This window comes from Cherax quadricarinatus, chromosome 16, assembly GCF_038502225.1.
Source record: "Cherax quadricarinatus isolate ZL_2023a chromosome 16, ASM3850222v1, whole genome shotgun sequence".
NCBI classification, from domain to species: Eukaryota; Metazoa; Arthropoda; class Malacostraca; order Decapoda; family Parastacidae; genus Cherax; species Cherax quadricarinatus.
Window position 1 is genome coordinate 8,250,162 of NC_091307.1, and position 22,623 is coordinate 8,272,784.

At 42.3% G+C, this 22,623-nt stretch overlaps 1 protein-coding gene and 1 long non-coding RNA gene across 3 annotated transcripts in view; one reads left to right on the forward strand and one right to left on the reverse strand.

The window, feature by feature from the left end:
* The first annotated feature begins 5,356 nt into the window (after positions 1–5,356).
* LOC128688950 (irregular chiasm C-roughest protein-like) lies at positions 5,357–22,623 on the forward strand. Of its 2 annotated transcripts, none has more exons than XM_070085379.1 (7): positions 5,357–5,524; positions 7,065–7,203; positions 7,605–7,763; positions 8,816–8,929; positions 15,604–15,692; positions 16,552–16,713; positions 17,523–22,623. In XM_070085379.1, exons 1-7 carry the CDS (start codon positions 5,357–5,359, stop codon positions 18,039–18,041), a joined length of 1,350 nt encoding a protein of 449 aa, XP_069941480.1. In that variant the 3' UTR covers positions 18,042–22,623. The 2 variants fall into 2 exon arrangements, with proteins under 2 accessions (XP_069941480.1, XP_069941481.1); XM_070085380.1 differs by having other exon boundaries at positions 15,607–15,692.
* LOC138852757 (uncharacterized) overlaps positions 5,416–22,623 on the reverse strand; it is a 313,494-nt gene continuing 296,286 nt past the window's right edge. Inside the window, exon 4 of the long non-coding RNA XR_011392053.1 lies at positions 5,416–5,554. This is a non-coding gene — a long non-coding RNA (uncharacterized lncRNA). The remainder of the gene's footprint in view (positions 5,555–22,623) is intronic.

The window sequence follows — 22,623 nt, forward strand, 5'->3', positions numbered from 1 at the left end:
GAACTTTCAAAACAAGGGAAATAACGCCAGTAGTGACACTTTTCAAATCGCTAGTGCTCCCTCATTTGGAATATTGTTTAGCGTTGGCGGCCCCATTAAGAGCTGGAGAAATATCAGAACTGGAAGAAATACAGATATCGTTTACGGCCCGCACAGAACCAAATAAGGAATTTAAATTGCTGGGAACGCCTTAGTCTTAAATATGTACTCAATGGAGCGGAGGAGAGAGAGGTACATCATCATATATACCTGGAAAGTACTCGAGGGCCTGGTCCCAAATCTGTACACTGCCATAACAACATACTGGAGTGAGAGAGATGGGAGGAAGTGTATAATAAACCCAGTGAAAAGCAGGGTTGCAGTCAGCACAATAGGAGAACACTGTTTTAACATCCGTGGTCCCAGATTATTCAACATGTTACCAGAAGATATTAGAAACACTGTTGGAACAAGTGTAGAAGTAACAGCCTCGTTGATCAAGCCCTGATCCACCGGGAGGCCTGGTCGTGGACCGGGCCGCGGGAGCGTTGATCCCCTCGAAATACCCTCCAGGTAGGTAGATTCCAAGTAGGTACCAGATGAACCAAGCTGTGATGGATATGTGAGGTATCGGGCCATGAGCAGCAACAGCCTGGCTGATCAGGCTAGTACAAGACGAGCCTGGCCTATGGCCCGGCTCCGAGAGTAGAAAGACTCTCGAAACTTATCGACGGTATGAGTCATTCTTGAATAATTATATCCGGGTCACACATAGGTCTGGGTCATCGTACCTGAATCATTAAAGCTCTTAGTGATTTATGATAAGCCTGGATCATACTTAATTAATCACACACACACACGATAGGGCTCAAGTAGACAGGAGAGAGCGAATCCAGTAGAGACCAGAGAAGCGGGGCCAGGAGCGGAGACTCGACCCCTGCAACCACAATCAGGTGAGTAATTAGGAGGTGGGTACGCACTCCAGGCAATGTATCTCACTTGGATGTAACCTTCTCACAGGTCTGCAGTGACAGTAATGCTGACAGATCTAATAGTTACGTTGGAAGAATCAACAACTCTGAAAAACTTTGTGGTGGTGGTGTTAGTAGTAGTAGTAGTAGTAGTGGTGGTGGTGGTAGTAGTAGTTCTTATTGTTGGGATAGTTTAGAAAGAGCAAGAGTTTTTAAAATAGATACAAAGGTAATATTATTATTATTAGTAGTAGTAATAGTTGTTATTCTTGGGGTACTTTTAGAAGCAAGACTTCAAAAAAAATGTTAGATACAAAGGTAGCATTAGTAGTATTAGTAGTAGTGGTAGTAGTTACTGTTAGGGTAGTTCAGAACTAGCAAGAGTTTTAAAATAAAATATACACAAATAGTTTTGTTTCTCCGTGTATACAGATTTAGTGTTTACTTTGTCTCTATTTGAAGGTTGAAATCTCGATCCTCCGTTCGCTAATAGTGTCTCGGTCTTTGATCATCCAGGCTGTTATTGTACAGGTGAACTGCAGTTTTAGTAACCCACGTGAAGTCGCTAGATATTACAGCTAGTGTTGAGACTAAGGATTTAGTGTGTAAGTTCATGGCAACATGATAGGTAAGCCTGTGGAGCCAGAGTAGGGAGTCATGGCAGTATGGTGAGTAGCCGTGTAGTGGAGCCATGGTAGGGATTCATGGCCGTGTGGTGGAGCCAGGGTGGGGATTCATGGCCGTGTGGTGGAGCCAGGGTGGGGATTCATGGCCGTGTAGTGGAGCCAGGGTGGGGATTCATGGCCGTGTGGTGGAGCCAGGGTGGGGATTCATGGCAGTATGGTGAGTAGCCGTGTAGTGGAGCCAGGGTGGGGATTCATGGCAGTATGGTGAGTAGCCGTGTAGTGGAGCCAGGGTGGGGATTCATGGCAGTATGGTGAGTAGCCGTGTAGTGGAGCCAGGGTGGGGATTCATGGCAGTATGGTGAGTAGCCGTGTAGTGGAGCCAGGGTGGGGATTCATGGCCGTGTGGTGGAGCCAGGGTGGGGATTCATGGCAGTATGGTGAGTAGCCGTGTGGTGGAGCCAGGGTGGGGATTCATGGCCGTGTGGTGGAGCCAGGGTGGGGATTCATGGCAGTATGGTGAGTAGCCGTGTAGTGGAGCCAGGGTAGGGATTCATGGCCGTGTGGTGGAGCCAGGGTGGGGATTCATGGCAGTATGGTGAGTAGCCGTGTAGTGGAGCCAGGGTGGGGATTCATGGCCGTGTGGTGGAGCCAGGGTGGGGATTCATGGCAGTATGGTGAGTAGCCGTGTAGTGGAGAAAGGGTGGGGATTCATGGCAGTATGGTGAGTAGCCGTGTAGTGGAGGCAGGGTGGGGATTCATGGCAGTATGGTGAGTAGCCGTGTAGTGGAGCCAGGGTAGGGATTCATGGCAGTATGGTGAGTAGCCGTGTAGTGGAGCCAGGGTAGGGATTCATGGCAGTATGGTGAGTAGCCGTGTAGTGGAGCCAGGGTGGGGATTCATGGCAGCATGGTGAGTAGCCGTGTGGTGGAGCCAGGGTAGGGATTCATGGCAGTATGGTGAGTAGCCGTGTAGTGGAGCCAGGGTGGGGATTCATGGCAGGGATTCACTGAGTATAATCCACAGAACTTGAAGAATCTGACAGATACGACCTCGAGTACGCTCTCTGTGACAGTATCACAGCTCCAAGTATTGGCGTTGGGACAAGCTGAGATTGACAGGTGGGCTGTCAGACTGGCTGACAGGTTTGACAGATGAACTGACGTATGTTCTTTGTTGACAACGAATACATCTTTGTCATGAACGTTTCGTAATAATGGCAAGACACACACTAAGTGGTGATAGTGATATATTGGTGGTGATAGTGATATATTGGTGGTGATAGTGATATATTGTTGGTGGTGATAGTGATATAGTGGTGGTGGCGATAGTGATATAGTGGTGGTGATATACTCTCGTTAAGTCATCTATCCTTCCAAGTTCTGAGAGACTATATCACAATTTTTCTTACTGTTATGTTAATTTTCTCGTGTTTGTCAGAAATAAACTTTTGGAGGTAGTTGTTACGAGTTCAAATTATTCATTATTATTATTATTATTAAAACGACAAACCCGGAAATTATTTTTAATGCTTTACAGAGTATTCTCCGTTATATATTTTTGTTCCACTTAAATTTCTACTGTTAGGGAACAATAACAGCCTGGTTGGTCAGACCAGGGCTTTCCAGAGTGGAGGAACACTGGAAAGCTGCCTCGGGTATATTAAGGTATACCATGTCACAGGTTCCTCTCCTCGTCACTACACACTTGTCCTCTGTGTGTGTGTGTGCGTGCGCGCGCGCCCGCATGTACGTACTCGCGTGTGTTTGTGCGTGCGTGCAGGTATTTATTTACCTAATACTAGGCAGTCATAATCCAAGACCACACAACAAATAAATAACTACGTTTCCGGGAACAAATGACGTACGACGGTAAACAAAACACACGAACGAACGAACCATTAAGAAACGTCAACAAATGGATGGTGTCAGGCAACGATGTAAGATAACGAATGTCACAATGAATGGTCTGGTTTGTTTTATTACGGCAGAGCCATTACTTTAATGATGTACAAGAACAACAAATTGATGAATATGACACATGTGCAACACCTAAGTGTCTTTATTAATGAATAATACAATGTACAACACCTGTCTTTATTAATAAGACAATGTGCAACACCTCTCTTTATTAATGAATAAGACACACGTGCAACAACACCTGGACACCTTTATTGATGTATGAGGCACTTGTGTAACACCTGTACGCATATTCGGCGAGACGTTTCGCCTCCGCAGCAGGCTTTATAAGGTCTAATACAAAAGCGACTGCCGTCTGGGCGAAACCTCTCGTCAGTAAAGATATCCATGTGTCTTACGACAGCGTGTGTGCGGCGCCGCAAAACTCAATAAACATTTAAAGAATGTGCAAAGGGCTCTAATAGTCTTTGTTTTCCTTTCGATAATTTTTACTAGAGACGCCTGTAATTTCACTTTGAAATTCATGAATCAAGATCACCGTCAACAACAAAGACAGTACGGTAACATACAAAAAAAAAGTGCAGTAACGTACACGAACAGTACAGGAATATGCAGAAAAAGTTGTCAGGAAGTCAGCCTGGACCTTGATAAGGTAACACAGGCTGGAGGTTGTTGACCTGCTCTACCAGGCTGTTTGCGCTAGCCGCCAGCAAAGCCCACACAGCGCTAATAACCCCTTCAACCGCTCCATTTATCTACTCGCCCACCCACCAACCCCTGCATCTTACCCCCTCTCTCTCTCTCTCTCTCTCTCTCTCTCTCTCTCTCTCTCTCTCTCTCTCTCTCTCTCTCTCTCTCTCTCTCATCCCCCACCCCACCATCAACTCACCCACCATAGCCACCTCTAAGCTGAGATAATTTTGTCACCCCGTAAACTAAGTTGAGACGCACACGTCAACTATTTACCTAATTTGAGGCTTGTGCAAGGCAACTTAGATTTATTAAAAAAGGGTCGAAAGTTGGGCAATATTGGGCACAGTTTAGGGCAAGTTGGTCACAGTGTTTACCATGGCAAATAACACAAGCCTTTCTTATCTCTCTCTCTCTCTCTCTCTCTCTCTCTCTCTCTAAGATTCTTTGATTCCTATCTGTCTTTCCTCTTCATCTCTTGACGGGGTGGGTGAGGGAGGGCGTCCAGGACACTCGTCACTGACTCCTTCAGGAGTGTATCGTGTCTCCGTCAAATTAACCTCCGTCTTCCTGATGTCCTCACACTGATGATGCCTGATCAGTGTCTCTGCTCTTCTGACCTCCAGAAGAAGAGGAATAAGAATAGAGGGACACACAAATGGGGAATGTTGAGGGTAGGGTAGATTAGAAGAGAGTGGAGAGAGAGACGTGAGGAAGGCAGAAGAGATGTGACGGGTTTCTCCGGAAGTTCTAAACTCGTAGCGAGTCATATCTAGCTCCTGAAGGGAATGGGAGGTAATCAGATTTTGATCTAAGGCAAAGGGTGACTCCAGCTTTTTATATCAAGAACTCTTCACCTCTACTCCCTTAAGAGGGATTCGTATGTAAATTCTGATACAGCAGCAGCAGCAGCAGCAGCAGCAGCAGCGTGCTGTCGACAGTAAAAACACAGTTGAAAAATAAGCTTCTTTTTTATGTAGAGCTTCCTAAAGCCAATGACTAGAAAATATCTACACAGAGCGACACCTTTATTATAAAGGTACAACGGTAATCCACTAGATAACCAGTTTTTTATTTACATCTCTCTCCAGACGGGCCATCGTTCCGCGTTCCTCCGAGCGACCAGTACGCTGAAGTGGGCGACAACGTGACCCTCAAGTGCCAGGTGGACTCCATGCCAGATCCAACCATCGTCTGGATCAACCAGCAGTCGCAGACGGTGGTGGGCAAAGGCTCTGAGCTCCACATCAAGGTCACTAAGGCCAACGTCGGAGCTTACCTCTGCATCGCCAAGGTGGAGGGCTTCCCAGAAATCTCCGGCACCGTCGGGGTCTTTCTCAAGGTACGTTGTTGAGCTCTTCTACGCTTCACACTGAAATTTTAATTGAATTATTATTGTCACATTAATATTAATATGTTGAGAATATTCAATAATCAAACCTAGAAAAATAATGGACGTCCATGAAATGCCCTTGACATTTAATTCATAAAGAATGTTGGTTGCAATATCCACTTGATTAATAAGGTCAGGATAACAACAACCCCTTGATTAATAAGGTCATAACAGCAGTCCCTTAATTAATTAGGTCAGAATAACAGCAGCCATTCGATTAATAAGGTCAGGATAAGAACCACTGCATTAACAAGGTCAGGATAATAACCACAACTTGATAAACAAGGTCAAGTTATTTAATCATGGGTCACTAAGCATCCTTCAGTTATTCTCGTATGCTTATGATTTTTTCGGGGGGGGGGCATCGGGGTGACGACCCTAAGTTTGATACAAGGAATGAGAAGATAGCCCTAATTTCATGGATCAAAGCCTCTTCAATATAAATGCATTTTCCCCTCCCTTAAGGGACAGTGAAACCAAATTATATATATATATATATATATAATATATATATATATATATATATATATATATATATATATATATATATATATATATATATATATATATATATAATATTACAACTCAGGAGTCCCAAAGGCCTGTTATCCTGGATGTAAAGGGATCAAAATAAACACAGCAGAAAAGCTTTTGACTTGTTTTATCCTTCACCAGTTTAGAACAGAGGTATGTACACTATATACACTATGTACAACAATAGGTATTAGTGCAATCCACGGTAAACAAGGCAGAATAGAAGCCACTAGAGAGCAGACCGTGCTTCAACCAGCTCTAGAATGGGAATGACAAGGGCAGACAGGCGAGTGGTGCCCACAACACCTCTGGGATTGCCAAAACCATCTTCTCATTGGCTGGAACCTGGGTACTGATTGAACGATGGGGCCCCATCGTTAACCCTTAGCACTTGGTTCGCTGGTTGGGGGAGATAGCATTTCAATGAGGGTGTGTACATGCGCCTAATAAAGGTTACGTACTCTCTGTATGCCACAATATATGTATATATATAATTACTGAGTAAGATATTCGCAAAAATCAGTATGAACATATTCCAGGCATTATCATTTGATGTTTCGTGTACATTGTCAGGTAAAGCAGCAGTGCTAAATCAGTTGTTAGTTCATTTTAAGCTTGGATCCAAACTACTGAATCTGCAAAAAAAAAGAAAAGATTAAATTACACAAAATTTTCAATAATTAGAAAGCCAATATTCCTACAAATGTCCATAACCTGGGATTATTTTTGTTATAGTTATTATGACGTAGTTATTATCTTGCGTCATGACTCACGAAATCGTAATGACACGATTGTAAAGAACCCATACCACGGGCGGGATTTGAACCCGCGGTCATCTAATGAAACTACCCATCATTTTATAGTTAAGTTTTAATTTGAGAAAAGTAATCAGTGTTTAGGACTTTGGTTGTGAAGGAGGAACGCTACTGAGGACGCCTTATGTTGTCTTTGACAGGGTCCTCCCCAAGTGAAGTCTGAGAGGATCCAGTGGGGCAAGCAGGGTGACACAGTCATGGTCGAGTGCCTGGTCACTGCTGCCTCCCCTCGCTCCGTCACTGTCACTTGGAGTCACAATGGCGTCGAGGTCGATCTTGGTGAGTCTCTCTCTCTCTCAGGTCCCAATGTAACATCAGATTCCCCCTGTTATACAGGGAGCCTCACTGCTTTCACTCAAGACACTTAGGTGTTTCACGTTTGTCATCGCTTTTCTTCGTTGTCTCATAAATACAAATGATTTGCTTGCTTTTCTAAAATAACGAGTCTCATACCTAACTTTCAAAGGGAAAAAAATAGCTTTAAATCTCTGATTAACCAGGGAAATTATTCTACATGTCTTTAATATAAGCAAGGAAATGATAGCCCTTTTCACGTCTACTGTCTAAGAAGGTTATTAGTGCTTGCTCCAACTATCGCAAAGAATATTATAAATAGTACTGCCTGTTCCTCCCTACTTCAGTGAAACATTGCGTCACGCCTTCCTACTTTACTGTTACAGAAGAGGGACGTTACGAGGTGAGTGAGGACGTCACAAGCCAGGGCCTCCGTCACTCCCTCGTCATCCGTAATGCCCAGCTCAAGGACTTTGGTGCCTATAACTGCTCAGTTAGCAACACATTTGGTTCTGACGTCTTCGAAATCATTCTTAACAAGAAAAGTAAGGCATTCTCCTCTGTCGTTTATTTCATGGCTTTTTTTTTGTGTGTGTGTGGGGGGGTGGCTGACAATCCAGATATATTAGTTACATGTTATGCTCCTTTGAACAGTCGCTCATAAAATGAAATTTATAGATCCATAAAGGCTTCAGGTGAGTGTAAGCACGTCAGTGGGTGTTGCTGAGTGACTGTAGAGTGCACACTGCGTCAGTGGGTGCTGGTGGCTGAGTGTAAACCTTGGGTGGAAACTGAGTCTGTACTCAAAAGTAAACATGGTGAAAAGTCTCTAGGTGATTTACCTGCTCTTACACCCTCGGGAGGGTGTAAGAGGACGTAAGTCACCTGATCTATTTACCTTTAATTTTTAATAAGAAAATGATGTACTAATACCTGTAATTTCCTAGTCTGCTCCCCTTCATAATTACACTCTTTAATGTACACAGGCGTGCAAACATAAAAGCACACACTCAAACACTGCATTACCCTTCTCCCTCTCTCACTGCGATCTGGCATCACCCTCAGTCATACCTCCCTTACTATCTTCCATTCTCCCTATCACTTCAACATCAGTATACGTCTCACCTTATAATTTTCCACCTACTCTTTCACCTCAAGAGCCGTTTACTCTCATCTGGTAATTCCCCCCATCCACTCTTGTCTTCCTCCTCCAGCATTTAATCCCTTCCCACTCTTTTCCCTCTCATTCATCAAATATCTACGGAGATTTCCCGGCAATAATTTGTCGAAGCAATCTAAGAAAACAGTCACCCACCATCTGCCTCATTCCTTACCTTATTGTAATGTTAAGTGATAGCCTCACTGCCCCACTGAAGTCTCCAAGTTCACTCTGTCCGATTTCATTACTTGATATAAGAAACCCATTCTGTGTGATGGAATACGACAGGGGAACGACAGAGCTGCCTTCTGTTCTCACAATATAATTATCGTGTATAGCAGAAGGGGGCACTGACTCTCGGAAACGTCCTTGAGGTATCCATTTCTCCCTCCCTGACCTCTCCTCACTTCTCACCAACTGTTCGTCTCCCCACAACAGAGACACTACCGCTGCTGCTGATCTTATGTGGTGTGACGGGAGGCATCGTCTTCGTCCTGGTGGTAGTACTCGCAGTTATCATGTGTGCCAAGAGGGCAGCTGCAAAACACAAAGGTGAGTCATGGAGTGCCTCATGTGTGTGTGTTTTCTGCCAGACACGAGGGGGGAGGGGAGAGTCCTAGAGAGTGTATACATGTGTACACACCTATATGAAGTAGCAGGGGAGTGCGCGCGTTTAAACATGCACATATATGATAGTGAGGCACTGGGGCGAGTTCTAGAGTACCTCGACCCTCAGTCACATTGAAATCGTGTGTTTTGGTCTAGTAATGTCATTTTCACCCTTTTTCTGCAACTTCTGCCACAACTTTGACCACTGAAGTTACTGTTACTGACTCTACAATTATTGCTTCTACTACCATCTTTAGTATTATAATCCCTCTCTCTCTAACGCCTATATTATTCATGTACTTATTACCATTCTACAGTCAGTACTACTACTACGTCTACAACCCATCTGCTACTATTCCATCTCTATCTCTCCTTCTCCCCCTCGTTTTTCAAAACTGCTGATCCCATGTACTGAAAATTCTTAACAATCCTTATAGTTAAATAGTGCCTCTTTAAAACTTAAAACTGCTGAAATCAGTTAAAATTAACCGACCAACCCAGCTCAAAGCTACCACCCTATTTACTGCCTAGGCTACTTGCACGCTCTTCAAGGTGCCTCGATGCTGTTAAAGGGCTCTTCATCCAGGTAATTGAATCTATCTTCCACTTTCTTGGATCAAGACTGTCTCCCAATTCCCCACGCACCGTAAGACCCCTACAGATTTAGAGCTTTCACAATGGTATAATGTGTCCGTGCGTCTACATGGTACTGTCACCCAGCCTGTAGGCTTACATGGTACTGTCACACAGTTTGTAGGCCTACATGATATTGTCACACAGTTTGTAGGCCTACATGGTACTCTACCATGTAGAATTTGTAGATAGTACCATGTAGGCCTGTAGGCCTATATGGTACTATCTTCCCATTCCTGACTTTTTCCCTCTCTTCCAGAAAAATTGTATTAGCATATCTTCTGGTTTTCTCCTTCAAGGATAAACTAGACCAGCACTTCCCTTGGATCAAACCATAGTCTCCCTCCATTTCCCAGGAACTGTATGGTTCCCCTTGAATTTTGTGCTTCCCCATTAAAAAAAATTCCCTTTTATTATGACTCGCGAAATCTAAAATAACATGATTCCAAACAAACCACGAAACTGGTTTAAAAACCTCGCCCGTTCCGCGGTTTAATTTCCCGTTTCCCTAAACAGATTTCATGCAGAACAAGATTTCTAGGCGTAGTTTTATCTATTAGTCTATTGATAATTATCATTATCACAACTAAGCTCTAGACCCACAAGGGTCATACAGTGCTGAATCTTTTGGTCAAGATCGTCTCTCTTGAGTGGTAACGTTAGTGTTCGATCGTTGACCCTGGTTTTGTTTTACCTTTTGATTTTATGTTAGTGATATATAATGATTGAAAGTGTAGTATGAACGAGGTTGGAACACGCAGATCTGTCTCAGCGCTCACCAGGTCAACCACCAATATTTCATCAGCTAAGTAATTTGATTACTACGACTTGCTCTCACAGCTGTTGTTGAATTAGACACATGTGCAACTCCTGGGTATCTTTATTGAGGAAACGTTTCGCCACACAGTGGCTTCATCAGTCCATACAAAGGAGAAACTTGAAGAACAGGAGGAGAATGAGGTAATCAGTCCCTCAGCCTTGAGTCGATGTGGTCAGTCCATCAATCTCATATGAGCGGAGAAGCAGCTTATAAACCGTAGACAGGTGAGAGGCAGCAGTCGTAGGTGGTGTCACATTTGTCCAATGTGGAAGTAGGTCGTGCCCAAGGGTTAGGCAAGTGAAGAATTCCCAAGTATTAAGATCCCAAGAAGTTGCAGTGTCTGACAGGATTGTAGATGAATGGTTCACAGAACTGACACGTTGTTGAATTAGACACATGTGCAACTCTTGGGTATCTTTATTGAGGAAACGTTTCGCCACACAGTGGAGAAATGGTTCTGTGAACCATTGCTCTACAATCCTGTCAGACACTGCAACTTCTTGGGATCTTAATACTTAGGCAAGTGAAGAATTCCCAACCCTTGGACACGACCTACTTCCACATTGGACAAATGTGACACCACCTATGACTGCTGCCTCTCACCTGTCTACAGTTTATAAGCTGCTTCTCCGCTCATATGAGATTGATGGACTGACCACATCGACTCAAGGCTGAGGGACTGATTACCTCATTCTCCTCCTGTTCTTCAAGTTTCTCCTTTATATGGACTGATGAAGCCACTGTGTGGCGAAACGTTTCCTCAATAAAGATACCCAAGAGTTGCACATGTGTCTAATTCAACAAAATGTCGGTTCTCTGAACCATTCATCTACTCTCACAGCTACACAGGCTGGTTACTAAGGAGAGACTTTTTTTGTTTTAAACTTACTGAAGACTTAGTTTTGTCTTTGTGTAGACATTTTTCTTCCAGTGATCGGTATTCGTTACGTATTGATGCATCATCTAGAGCGCGCGCACGCACACACACACACACGCACCACTCACCACTCACAACACACAATATAATATATATATATATATATATATATATATATATATATATATATATATATATATATATATATGTCGTGCTGAATAGGTAAAACTGGTCAATCAGCAAAAACTCATTTAAAATTAAGTCCTAAAATTTTCTCTTATACATTTAAAGATATATTTTTTTTTTCGTTTACGTTAATGCAAAAATTAAGTTTCTTTGTGCCAAAAAAAAATTAGAAAACTTACCTAACCTTATTATAACAAGTACAGTTTAATTGAACCTAATCCATCTAAATATATTTTATGTAAGTTTATAATAATTTTATAATAAAAATCACAATGAAATGTATATTTTTTATCGTTAGGTTCAAACGACGTTTGCGAAATTATTGCATATAAAAAATTTGTCTTGCCTTATTCGGCAAGAAGAGCGCTGCTATTTAAGCCAAAATTGCAAGTTTTACCTTTTCGGTATGACATATATATATATATATATATATATATATATATATATATATATATACACACACACATATATATATATATATTATCGTAGATAAATGGCACAAAACAACAAGACTGGTGGTTGTACCATTGTTTACTTTGGCTACTCATAACCTGAAGAAAATTGCACCAGTGTGATTATATGTTTGGAGAGGCTTTGAGAGAGGTGATTTTAATTTGCCTTTACTAGTGCGTGAGGCATGAGAGGCAGGTGTGTCAGGGTCATCACCATGAGAGGCAGGTGTGTCAGGGTCATCACCATGAGAGGCAGGTGTGTCAGGGTCATCACCACGAGAGACAGGTGTGTCAGGGTCACCACCACGAGGGGCAGGTGTGTCAGGGTCATCACCACCACCTTACCTCTGCTACCCACTACAACAAATCATCTTCAAATATTAATACCAGACTATATTAATTAATTAGCCAGGAAATGAAGCTGTTTTATGAAACTTTTATTTTCTTTCGTGGAAATGCGAATTCGGTTTTCTTTACGCGTTTATTTTCTGTTGAAGAGGGGTAGTGTGTTTTTATAAGGTGGTTCCCCACTGTGTTGATGTAAGTGGGAGGGTCGTACTCCTGATGTTGATGTGGGAGGGTGGTACCCCTATTGTTGAAGGGGCAGGGTGGTACCCCTGATGTTGAAGTGGGAGGGTGGTACCCCTATTGTTGAAGTGGGAGGGTGGTACCCCTATTGTTGAAGAGGCAGGGTGGTACCCCTGATGTTGAAGAGGCAGGGTGGTACCCCTGATGTTGAAGGGGCAGGGTGGTACCCCTGATGTTGAAGGGGCAGGGTGGTACCCCTATTGTTGAAGGGGCAGGGTGGTACCCCTGATGTTGAAGGGGCAGGGTGGTACCCCTATTGTTGAAGGGGCAGGGTGGTACCCCTGATGTTGAAGTGGGAGGGTGGTACCCCTATTGTTGAAGAGGCAGGGTGGTACCCCTGATGTTGAAGGGGCAGGGTGGTACCCCTGATGTTGAAGTGGGAGGGTGGTACCCCTATTGTTGAAGGGGCAGGGTGGTACCCCTGATGTTGAAGGGGCAGGGTGGTACCCCTCTGGTTGAAGGGGCAGGGTGGTACCCCTGATGTTGAAGGGGCAGGGTGGTACCCCTGATGTTGAAGTGGGAGGGTGGTACCCCTGATGTTGAAGGGGCAGGGTGGTACCCCTGATGTTGAAGGGGCAGGGTGGTACCCCTGATGCTGAAGTGGGAGGGTGGTACCCCTGATGTTGAAGTGGGAGGGTGGTACCCCTGATGTTGAAGTGGGGGGTGGTACTCTGTTAAGGTAGAATAATGTTACTAGCAGCCATTAAGGAAGGTAAAGGCACTCTCTTCCCTTTAGTAATCCAGAGAATTAGTGCGTCATTATTTTCAGCTTGTCAGCGTGTCATCACTCGCATCATCCTCTCAGTATATCACCTATGCTCGCTTCCGGAAATCGCTGCCTCCGCGGTCTGGTCCTAAACCTGCTTGGTCTGATCGATCAGGCTGTTAGTGCCCGCCGCCTGCAGTCCAACGTATGCACCACAGCCCGGCTGATCAGGAACTGTTTTTAAGGAATCTGTAGAGTTCCCTCTTGATTTCGTGCCTCCGCGACCTGTGTTTGCTTCACGTTACAGAAACCTAGTGAAACGGGATTATTAAACCGATGAGGAGGTGCTACATTCGTACGGGCCATAAAGAGTAATTAGAGGTATTCTGGTTTGATACTTGGAGGAAGACGAGTTACCTCTGAATCTTTTCACCAGCATCAAAGCTTTGCCCTGTGAATCGTGGTTATGGTGGGTCTTGGTTTGTCTGGTTGGTTTATTAGGGTTTAAATTCTATCGACTATGGGAGGGCCCTCAAAACTGCGTGTCACCTGTACACCACCAGTCAAGAATAATTTAATCCTTAATATAGGAATTAAAATTTAAGCATATATACACACCTCAGTATGTGCGTAGTGAAGAATGAATTTTTTTTAATACACATCTACAGCCTGGAATTTATATACTCACATTCCTTCCAATATGTTTACACGCACCAATGTAGCTTGATACACTCATGAATGTAGACTAACATAAAGAGTAATGGTATAAAATATCAGTAATGGTATAAAATATCGACATGATGGAGACACAAATGCAGTGTAATGAGATGCCTTATTGAGTGAAGCATCTCGTTACTCTGCATTTGTCTCTGTTTCCACTTAAGAGTATAAAGGTAATACGTATACTCTTTAAGTATAGAATAACTCGTAACAGGAACGTAAGTGCTATATCCAATTGTTAGAATAATATATTCGTAAGTGCAAACATAAGGGACTTGACACGTGCTAGCAACTGCCTCACAATACGAGCGCGTCATACATTAACATGTTTATCCCAATAGACATATAACTGAAAGTTTCCAGAGTCTGTGTTGGTTAACAAGTGGGTCATAAAGAACATACAGGGACGATACAGTGACTGGAACAATATACAAATAACCCGCACATGGGACAGAGATGACACCGTTTCGGTCCGACTTGTACCATTTACAAAGTCACTGTTATATTTGAGAAGTAATCAAGTCACCTTCAGCTCGTACATCAAATTACAGTTAATGGATATTTTTTTCTCGCCTGATAAGATAACCAGATTAATTCATTAATCGTTATAGGATTGGCTAAGAACAGTCTTATTGGTATAACAGATTTTAAGGCTCTCTACAGACGTCTGCCAAGAATAACGAACACTCGGATTAAAACTCTTCACGTCGTAATTATAGGAAATCGGTTGCTAACCCATGGCGATAGCCGTCACTCTGCAGACAAATGGCGCACGGCTGACAAGTGACGGTAGTGCACAAGTGCTGAAAGGAACTTTACGGACACTTTTTTGCCTGTGGACAAGCTGCTTCAGCATGTGTTTTGACTGAGCCTGTCCTCAGGAGAAAGCCTCTCAAAAAAAGTTTCTTTCTGCAACTGTCTTTTTCACCAAGTCGACCCATGAAAATCCGCTTCACTCCTTTGGTAAACCGATACCACACAGGTATACAACAGCAAGTAATGGTGTTGTATACTATTAATGATACCCAGGGGAATGACAATACATGCACGGTGGGACTGATAAGTTGTAGGTAAAAAAAAAACCCGCACTGATTAAGGACTGAAGAAGCCACTCGTGGCGAAACTTTTCCTTAATAAGAGTTTTGATGAGAGGGCTCGCATGGGAGTTCAAAGAAAAGGGAATGAGGGGCATTTACCCCCTTTTGCCTTTTACCACAAAACGCAAGCCTGTACGCAAATATTGTTGTTAATCACTGTAGGCTGCTGTTGGGCATCTGTCACACGTCAGCGGGATAGATACTTTTAAATAGACATTTAGCATTAATTTGATGACTAAACGAATTTTCGCGGCCAACTAAGTATATAGAACAAGGCACAATGCCGCGTCTGGAATAATTCATAAATAACCAGCACATGGGAAAGAGAAGCTTAGGACGAAGTTTCGGTGCGACTTGGATCATGTACAAGTCACACTAACACAAAAGAGTGAGGGAGCCAGTATATATAGGCGAGGGGGACAAGGACGGGACAGAGAGAGGAAGAAAAGGTAGTAGTATTAGTAATATGTTTTATACCCTATGAAAATATTTCTGTAGGAGCCCACATACACAGGCTAATAATATATATTCTTCTCAGCAGACGTCAAGACTGGAGGACTACCAGAAAAGACCGTGACACTACAGATGAATGACCAGAACTCGACCGCCAACGAGTCTGACTTGAAGGTAGGCACTCAACACTCTTCTTAACCTGCTTGAAAAATTAATTATATTCATGGGATATCGGTAAAGCTCCTGGGAAAATGGAAAGGCTTGATACGATAAAGGGAAGGATAGCTGAAGGTTTGAAAGATTGATGGCAAGGCTTCTCAGTGAGTGCAATGGTTGTGGTGTGGAATCATGTGTAACATTCACTGCCGTGAACCTTACATCCTTACAACGACGCGAGTTCAAGATTTTGACTTAATACACGAATGTAGGAACTTAGGAGCAAGTACTGCCTGGTACCTCACTATACCTTAATAACAATAATTATTATTATTAACGTAAAGCTGAGGACACATTATTGAAAACTTGAGTTTACACTCCAGTCTCTGGAGTCTTGTGAACTCATTAGAAGTCCTTATTTGTGGCTCCTTTAACGTCCATCATGTAGTAATAAGAAAATCACACTGAACAAATTATTCACATATTGAAATAAAGCATTCAAAACCTTAAATTTTCTGAGCGCTTCTTGTTTAATCATTTCTCAGGGGAAAATCCCATCTGCTCATTCTTATGACCCTGAAGATGTGATGGACGAATGTAGAATGTACTTGATAAATATTTTCCAGCATTTCATGTGTTTTTGTGTGTGTGTGTGTGTGTGTGTGTGTGTGTGTGTTTACAGTAGATTTAGAAAAAACTTATATTGACAATTGTTAAAGTGATTTTCACCCTACTTGTAATAATTTATTTGGACCAAAATCGACGAATATCAGGACATTAAGTTTTTTATTAGTTTGGTGTCTGCCATCCCCCCCCCCCATTTTTTTTTTTGCTGTGGTTAAACGTTGAGATATTCAAAAGTGTTGGTTGTTTACAGGTTGAGTTGGACCAGCGGACAGGATCTTCAATGAGCAACAAGGAGGGAGATCTAGAGGGATGGGGGGAGAAAGAAGGTGAAAACCCAGCTACTCCCACCTATCTCGCCTCCACTAACTCCTATCTCTACCCGGAAACCTTCACTGGAATCCCTCTGAAAATTGTAAGTCCTTTGGCTGTTTATTTACAAGGCTGCCCATAAATGCGATTGGCCGAATTTTACTTCCTGGAAGTTTTTCCCTGTGATTAAAAATTCTCTTTTTAATCGGCTTCAGATTTTCTGTACTTATATACTTATTTAGAGGAAGATGAATAATTATTGCTCTGTGTCGCTACCAGTTTTATGGCTGAAAACACTGTAGTCGTTTACACGTGATAATTTGAGAATGCCTCTTCCGGTTGGATTCAGACTTTTAATATCTTCTGAATGGTTTCAAACCTTTAAAATTGATTCATTATAAATTTACTTTGCACATTTGCAAATTTTACACCTTAAATAAGTAGTGGTTGTTGATCTCTGTGACATAACTTGAGAATACTTCTTCTGATCGGCGATAAGAGGTGAGGTTAGGTAAGGCTCGTCAGGAAACAGGAGAAGTGTTTCCTGACGCGGCTGTTAGATGATGACCCGAGGTTGGAGCTTTTGGTCCTCCGACCGAGGCCTTCCGCTGGCTTACCGGTTCACCCTTTTAAAAATTCTGGTCATAATTATAACTAGTAGTAAGCAATAAGAATCATTAAGTACAGAAATATAGTGAATAAAAGTAGAAGTTTACGGGATTTATCCGTCGTCTTGTATATTCCTGATAAAGAAAAGAATCCTGCCAAAGCGCAAAACGTTTAGTAGGTTTCTGTTACATACTATGATGGGATGGTGGCACCTTTCAAAATGATGATAATTTATATTTAATTATCTTTTTAAAAAATATATTTTTGCCGAGTGCTTAGTAATGCATGATTTTTCTCCCTCAGAATGGTCACCTTGCCAGCAATGGAGGTGGATTATCCTACAGCAACTACGCTGACCACTCGACGGTCTCTCCAGGACAACAGCAACAGCAGCAGCAGCAGCAACAACAGACGCAACAACAACCACAATCGTCATCTCCCTCAGGAGGATACGTCATGGGTGGGAATGTTGTGAGCAGCGCTGGGGGTGTGGGCAGCTACACTCACACACCACCAGGCATTGTTACTTCCAGCCAACACTCCCTCTACAAAGGCTACAGTGATTATGATGGGAGCCATGATGCTACTGATGGCATCCATGGCTTCTCCCCTGGCTATAACAATGGCTTTGCCAACCACAATTTCAAGACCTCCTCGGGGTCACTGCCGCTCTCACTACATGTCAACTCCAGGGGAAACGGGTCTGTAGCGGGAAATGCCACCTCCACAATACCAAGACTAGGAATACCTGTAGACCCCAGCCAGTATATTGTGCCGCCCAGAACCCAGGTCATGCAAGGTGCTTTGGCCACTCATGTCTGATCTGCGGTAACCCAGCCCCACCCGCCGTATTGTTATAACTACTGATAGCGTAAACCTCTGATGGAGAGAATCTTGGAAAAGACATGCAGTGTGGAAGCTTACACCAGAGCCAATGCGTTGATATCGTCCTTGTGTTGTATATTTGAGGGTCAACAGAAAATGGATCGTATTTTGAAGATGTGTGAAGTGTTTATGTATATGTCGAGTGCGAAACTGCATTTATAGGCACCGTTATCACAGTTGGGTGATGGATAACTAGTGCAGTGGTCAGCGACACTTTTGCTGTCATTCCACTGCAAGATCACCATCAGAGGCGTGTTCCTACCGTGGTGCAATAGTCGTAAGATTAAGTTGATGTGACAAAATGTAAAGTGTTTTCTAGAGTTTATGAAAACTACTGTTCTTTTTTTTCTCCAAAAACTTTATACATTCGTTAAACTTGACCAGAAACTCGTCAGATCCTCAAGTGATATTTTTCATGTATAAAAAAATGAACTGTGGCCCAAAAAATCTACTCTTATTATAATATTGCTGAAAATATATTTTAAATTCAGGTAATCCTCCCCTCTCGTGCAGCTGTTATATAGCTCTAGTGTTTGTGGTGGTTTGTCATATATTCTGCCAATTATTCCCCTCTCAAGTGAACCATTTCCACCTCTCATGCCAACCATTACCCCCCCCCACCTTCTCCTCATACCAACCATTTCTCCTTTCATTCCCAGTATTATTGGACTTTCGAGTCTCTTGCTTGAGTGCGAGCTGGACAAATGACAGTAAAAATACAGAAAGTTAAACTGTTTAGGAAGAAGAATCTCGAAGGAGTTCACTGTCCTTAGAATCTATATGGGAGGAAGAAACAAAAAATGAGCAGCAGTATAATATAAAAATGGTCCTTGTGTGTAATGAAAATAAGGATGGTACTTGGAAGACCAATATATTTTTTTGTATGCGGTCTTATTTGAGGCCAAAGTCCGGTAGGAGCGTCAGTACTTTGACCATTCGAGTGAAGGATGGTTGATGGTGCTGTTCTAGTAGGGAGCACTCTTGTTCCTGAGCGTAGTGTTGTTGCTGCCATTTGTGGCACTGCTGCTGGCGATGGTGGCACTGTTGCTCTCATGGGTAGCACCTCAACTCCTGAGGGTGGTGACGTTGGTCCCATAGGCATCACTGTGTTAGTAATAAAATCCAGTTGTCTGTGGCCTGGCAGTGTCTGCTCATTTTTTAAAATCATTTTAGCATGTTGTCTAAGGCTCAGGGATGTGAAAGTGAAATTGTACTTGTCATATTTCATATCGGCGAAAATTTGGCCAATTTACTTTTTTTTCCATTGGAAAAATGTAAAGCCATTTTATAATGGTAAGCCATTATTTATGCTAACAAAAGTGCTTACTCTCCTGTGGGAAGTGTAAAGTGATTGCATATGAACACTCGCTTCCCTGTTAGACCTGGAAAGACTTTGTGTATGAGAGAGAGAGAGAGACTAGTTTTTGCTTCCCTTATGCTCTACCCGAATCCTCCATGGTGTTGTTGTTGTTGCCATTTTTTGTAAAGTTCCTTGGTCTGAGGAACAACGAGTAAACTTCTATAGCCTGTATGAAAAAAAAATATATGTACTGTTCTAATGTCTTACAGCTCAGTGTGATGCAGGTTAGATAGGAAGCCTGTCATTCATGATGCCACACAAGGTTAGTAGCAAGCCTATGGTTCATTCACTTTGCAGTTTATGTGCATCTTTAAAACCTAGCACTCGCCATCCCTGACATGTTTCGGCATTGTATTTCGATAAACTTGGTGTATGATTTCACATGTATGCATTTAAACACTGGCATATTTGTGTGAAGATTGATGCAGAGTCAAGACATCAAATACTGACAGCCATCTCAAGAAAAGACAGATTTAAGAAATCAAGTGAAGTACCCAAGTTTCAAAGAATTAATGTATTTGTGATTTAAAGTTTGTCATACAAAGGTAAATGAAGAACCTAGGAGTACTCGAGTCCTTTCATATAATTATTCCCACATCAGAAGCAACTTGTGCAGTTGGTTATTTCTCTGTTGTATGTCATTTCCCTGAGAGTACTACACACCTATATAGAGGAGAGAGAAAAAAGCCCACGTGTATTAAAAAAAAAAAGGGAAGAATAGTATATTTCTACCTCCAACTGAGGTTTTCTTCACCAGGAATCTGTTGAAAAAGATACGAATTGGTCTAAATACACAACCATTTTTCCATATTTTGTCTCCATGAGAGTTGATCTCTCCCAGTGACTAGTTTATATTACACCTTGATGCGCCTCATACAGAGAAATGCCTAAACACAGACATACAAAGTGGAGCTCCCATCTAGTCAAGTATGTGCACACACAAAACAAAAAGGTTTGAAGAATTGCATTTAGTTTAGTGTTAGAACTGAGAAGAATTCAATGCGATTAAAGCTTCACCAAACAAAACCTGACAACTTTGTCAGAGAAAAGGGGAACATAGTTAAAACAAAGTAAATGTTTAACAGGACTGTACAGGTCACAAATAGTTTCGAATTAAAAATGGGGATAAGGAAACAGCTGAAAAAGACGAGTGGATGGAAATATAATAAAGAGTTTCAAGAGTATAATAACCTCCAAGAAGTCAGTAATTCTTTTCAAACTACAGACAATAGTATCAGGACCAAAAATTCGTCTCTTGTAAACAAACGAATACACACACACATAGGACAGAAGGGATAGACTCAAAGGTGTCCCTGTTTGTAGACGATGTGAAGCTAATGAGGAGAATTCAATCGGACAACGATTAGGCAGGACTACAAGCCTGGTCCAGCAGCTGGCTCCTAGAGTTTAACCCCACCAAGTGTAAAGTCATGAAGATCGGAGAAGGGCAAAGAAGACCGCAGACAGAGTACAGTCTAGAGGGGCCAAAGATTACAAATCTCACTCAAGGAAAAGGATCTTGGAGTGAGCATAATACCGAGCACATCTCCTAAGGCGCACATCAACCAAATAACCGCTGAAGCATATGGGTGACTAACATAAGAATAGTGTTCCGACACTTCGGTAAGGAATAGTTCAGGATTCTGTACACAGTGTGCGTCAGGCCCATAATAAAGTATGCATCTCCAGTTTGGAACCCACACCTGGTCATGCACGTCAAGAAATTAGAGAAAATGCAAAGGTTTGCAACGAGAATAGTCCCGGAGCTAAGGGGCATATCCTACGAGAAGAAGTTAAGGGAAATCGACCTGAGGACAGGAGCGAGAGAGAGAAAGGGGGGGGGGGACATGGTAACATAAAATACTGAGAGGAATTGACAAGGTGGACACACAAGATAGTCCAGAGATGGGACACAGCAACAAGGGGTCACAACTGGAGAGTGATGTAGTGGAGGAAGAGGATCCATACATAGCTTTAAGAAGTATGATAAAAGCTCATAGAGCAGGAAGTGATCCAGTAGCGACCAGTGAAGAGGCTGAGCCAGGAGCTTTGAATCGACCCCCTGCAACCACAGTTAGGTGAGTACACACACGCTCGTATATATTACACTTTTTATGATAGAATAGCCAGGGAAGACATAACATTCAAGACAGAGGACAAGGAAATTCTGTGGAAGAGGCAGGTAATAAAATAATAGCACCGATGAAAGTTATTGATGCAAATAAACAAATATATTTTTAATCCCAGGAAGGTCAGAACGTCGAATGACCTGAATGAAGTGTCGACAGACTTGTACAGCTTTAAGGTATGATGGAGGACTGTGAAGCTAGACGTGGCCAGGAAGCACGACTCTCAAAAGCAAACACACACACACACACACCTGAACATTTCATAACCATACCTATAATCGTATTTACAATGTTTATTTATCCCTCCCAGATGTTTTTATGTTCAAAGTGGATTGGTGTGAACCCAATCAGTATGGTGACAGTCAATTCTTAATCCCCATCCCGTCTTCCTGATTGTTACCATTAGCCCATCAGAAACTTGGTGGTGTACAGGTTCTGAGTGCATGTGTAGACTTTACAGGGGGAATTCTGAATTCTGCCTGATGACCTCTGTCTTTGGGTTTTATAGATCCGAGACAATTTTTCTTGGCAGACTAAAATAGGTTTAGGACTAATAAAAAGTTTTTATTACGCAACAATATTGGTTTATCTCAGGATGTAAAATTATTAAAGCCCAAAGCTAATTTCATATATGAAGTTGTGTGTTTTCCTGATCTGATAAGGAAAATAATATTTCAAAATTCCTACAGAATATGTTCAGCTGTAAAATACGACTGTTATCGAACATTATCATGCCAAAGCGAAAAATGACAATAAGTAATTAGTAAGGTATCCTTGTGGAAAATTAAACTTCAATTTACAAGAGAATTAAAAATTAAATATCTATCATGTTGAGTATAGTGTTGGGAAGTATGCGGTCGCCTGGCGCAGGCATGATGGCCTTGCCATGTATATATTGTATGTAGGGAGGTCTTGCATGTGTCATATCACTTGTTCATTTTCATGTTCATCACATATCTGTGTACATATCAAAATATTTGTATTTTTTTGTACATATGCTTACAATTGTAATAAATATTTTTCTACATAA

Coding starts and splice junctions, on each gene's coding strand:
- LOC128688950 (XM_070085379.1), top strand. CDS start 5,357: ATGCCAGATCCAACCATCGTCTGGATCAACCAGCAGTCGCAGACGGTG. Junction 5,525..7,064: donor CCGTCGGGGTCTTTCTCAAG/GTACGTTGTTGA, acceptor TGTCTTTGACAG/GGTCCTCCCCAAGTGAAGTC. Junction 16,714..17,522: donor CTGGAATCCCTCTGAAAATT/GTAAGTCCTTTG, acceptor TTTCTCCCTCAG/AATGGTCACCTTGCCAGCAA.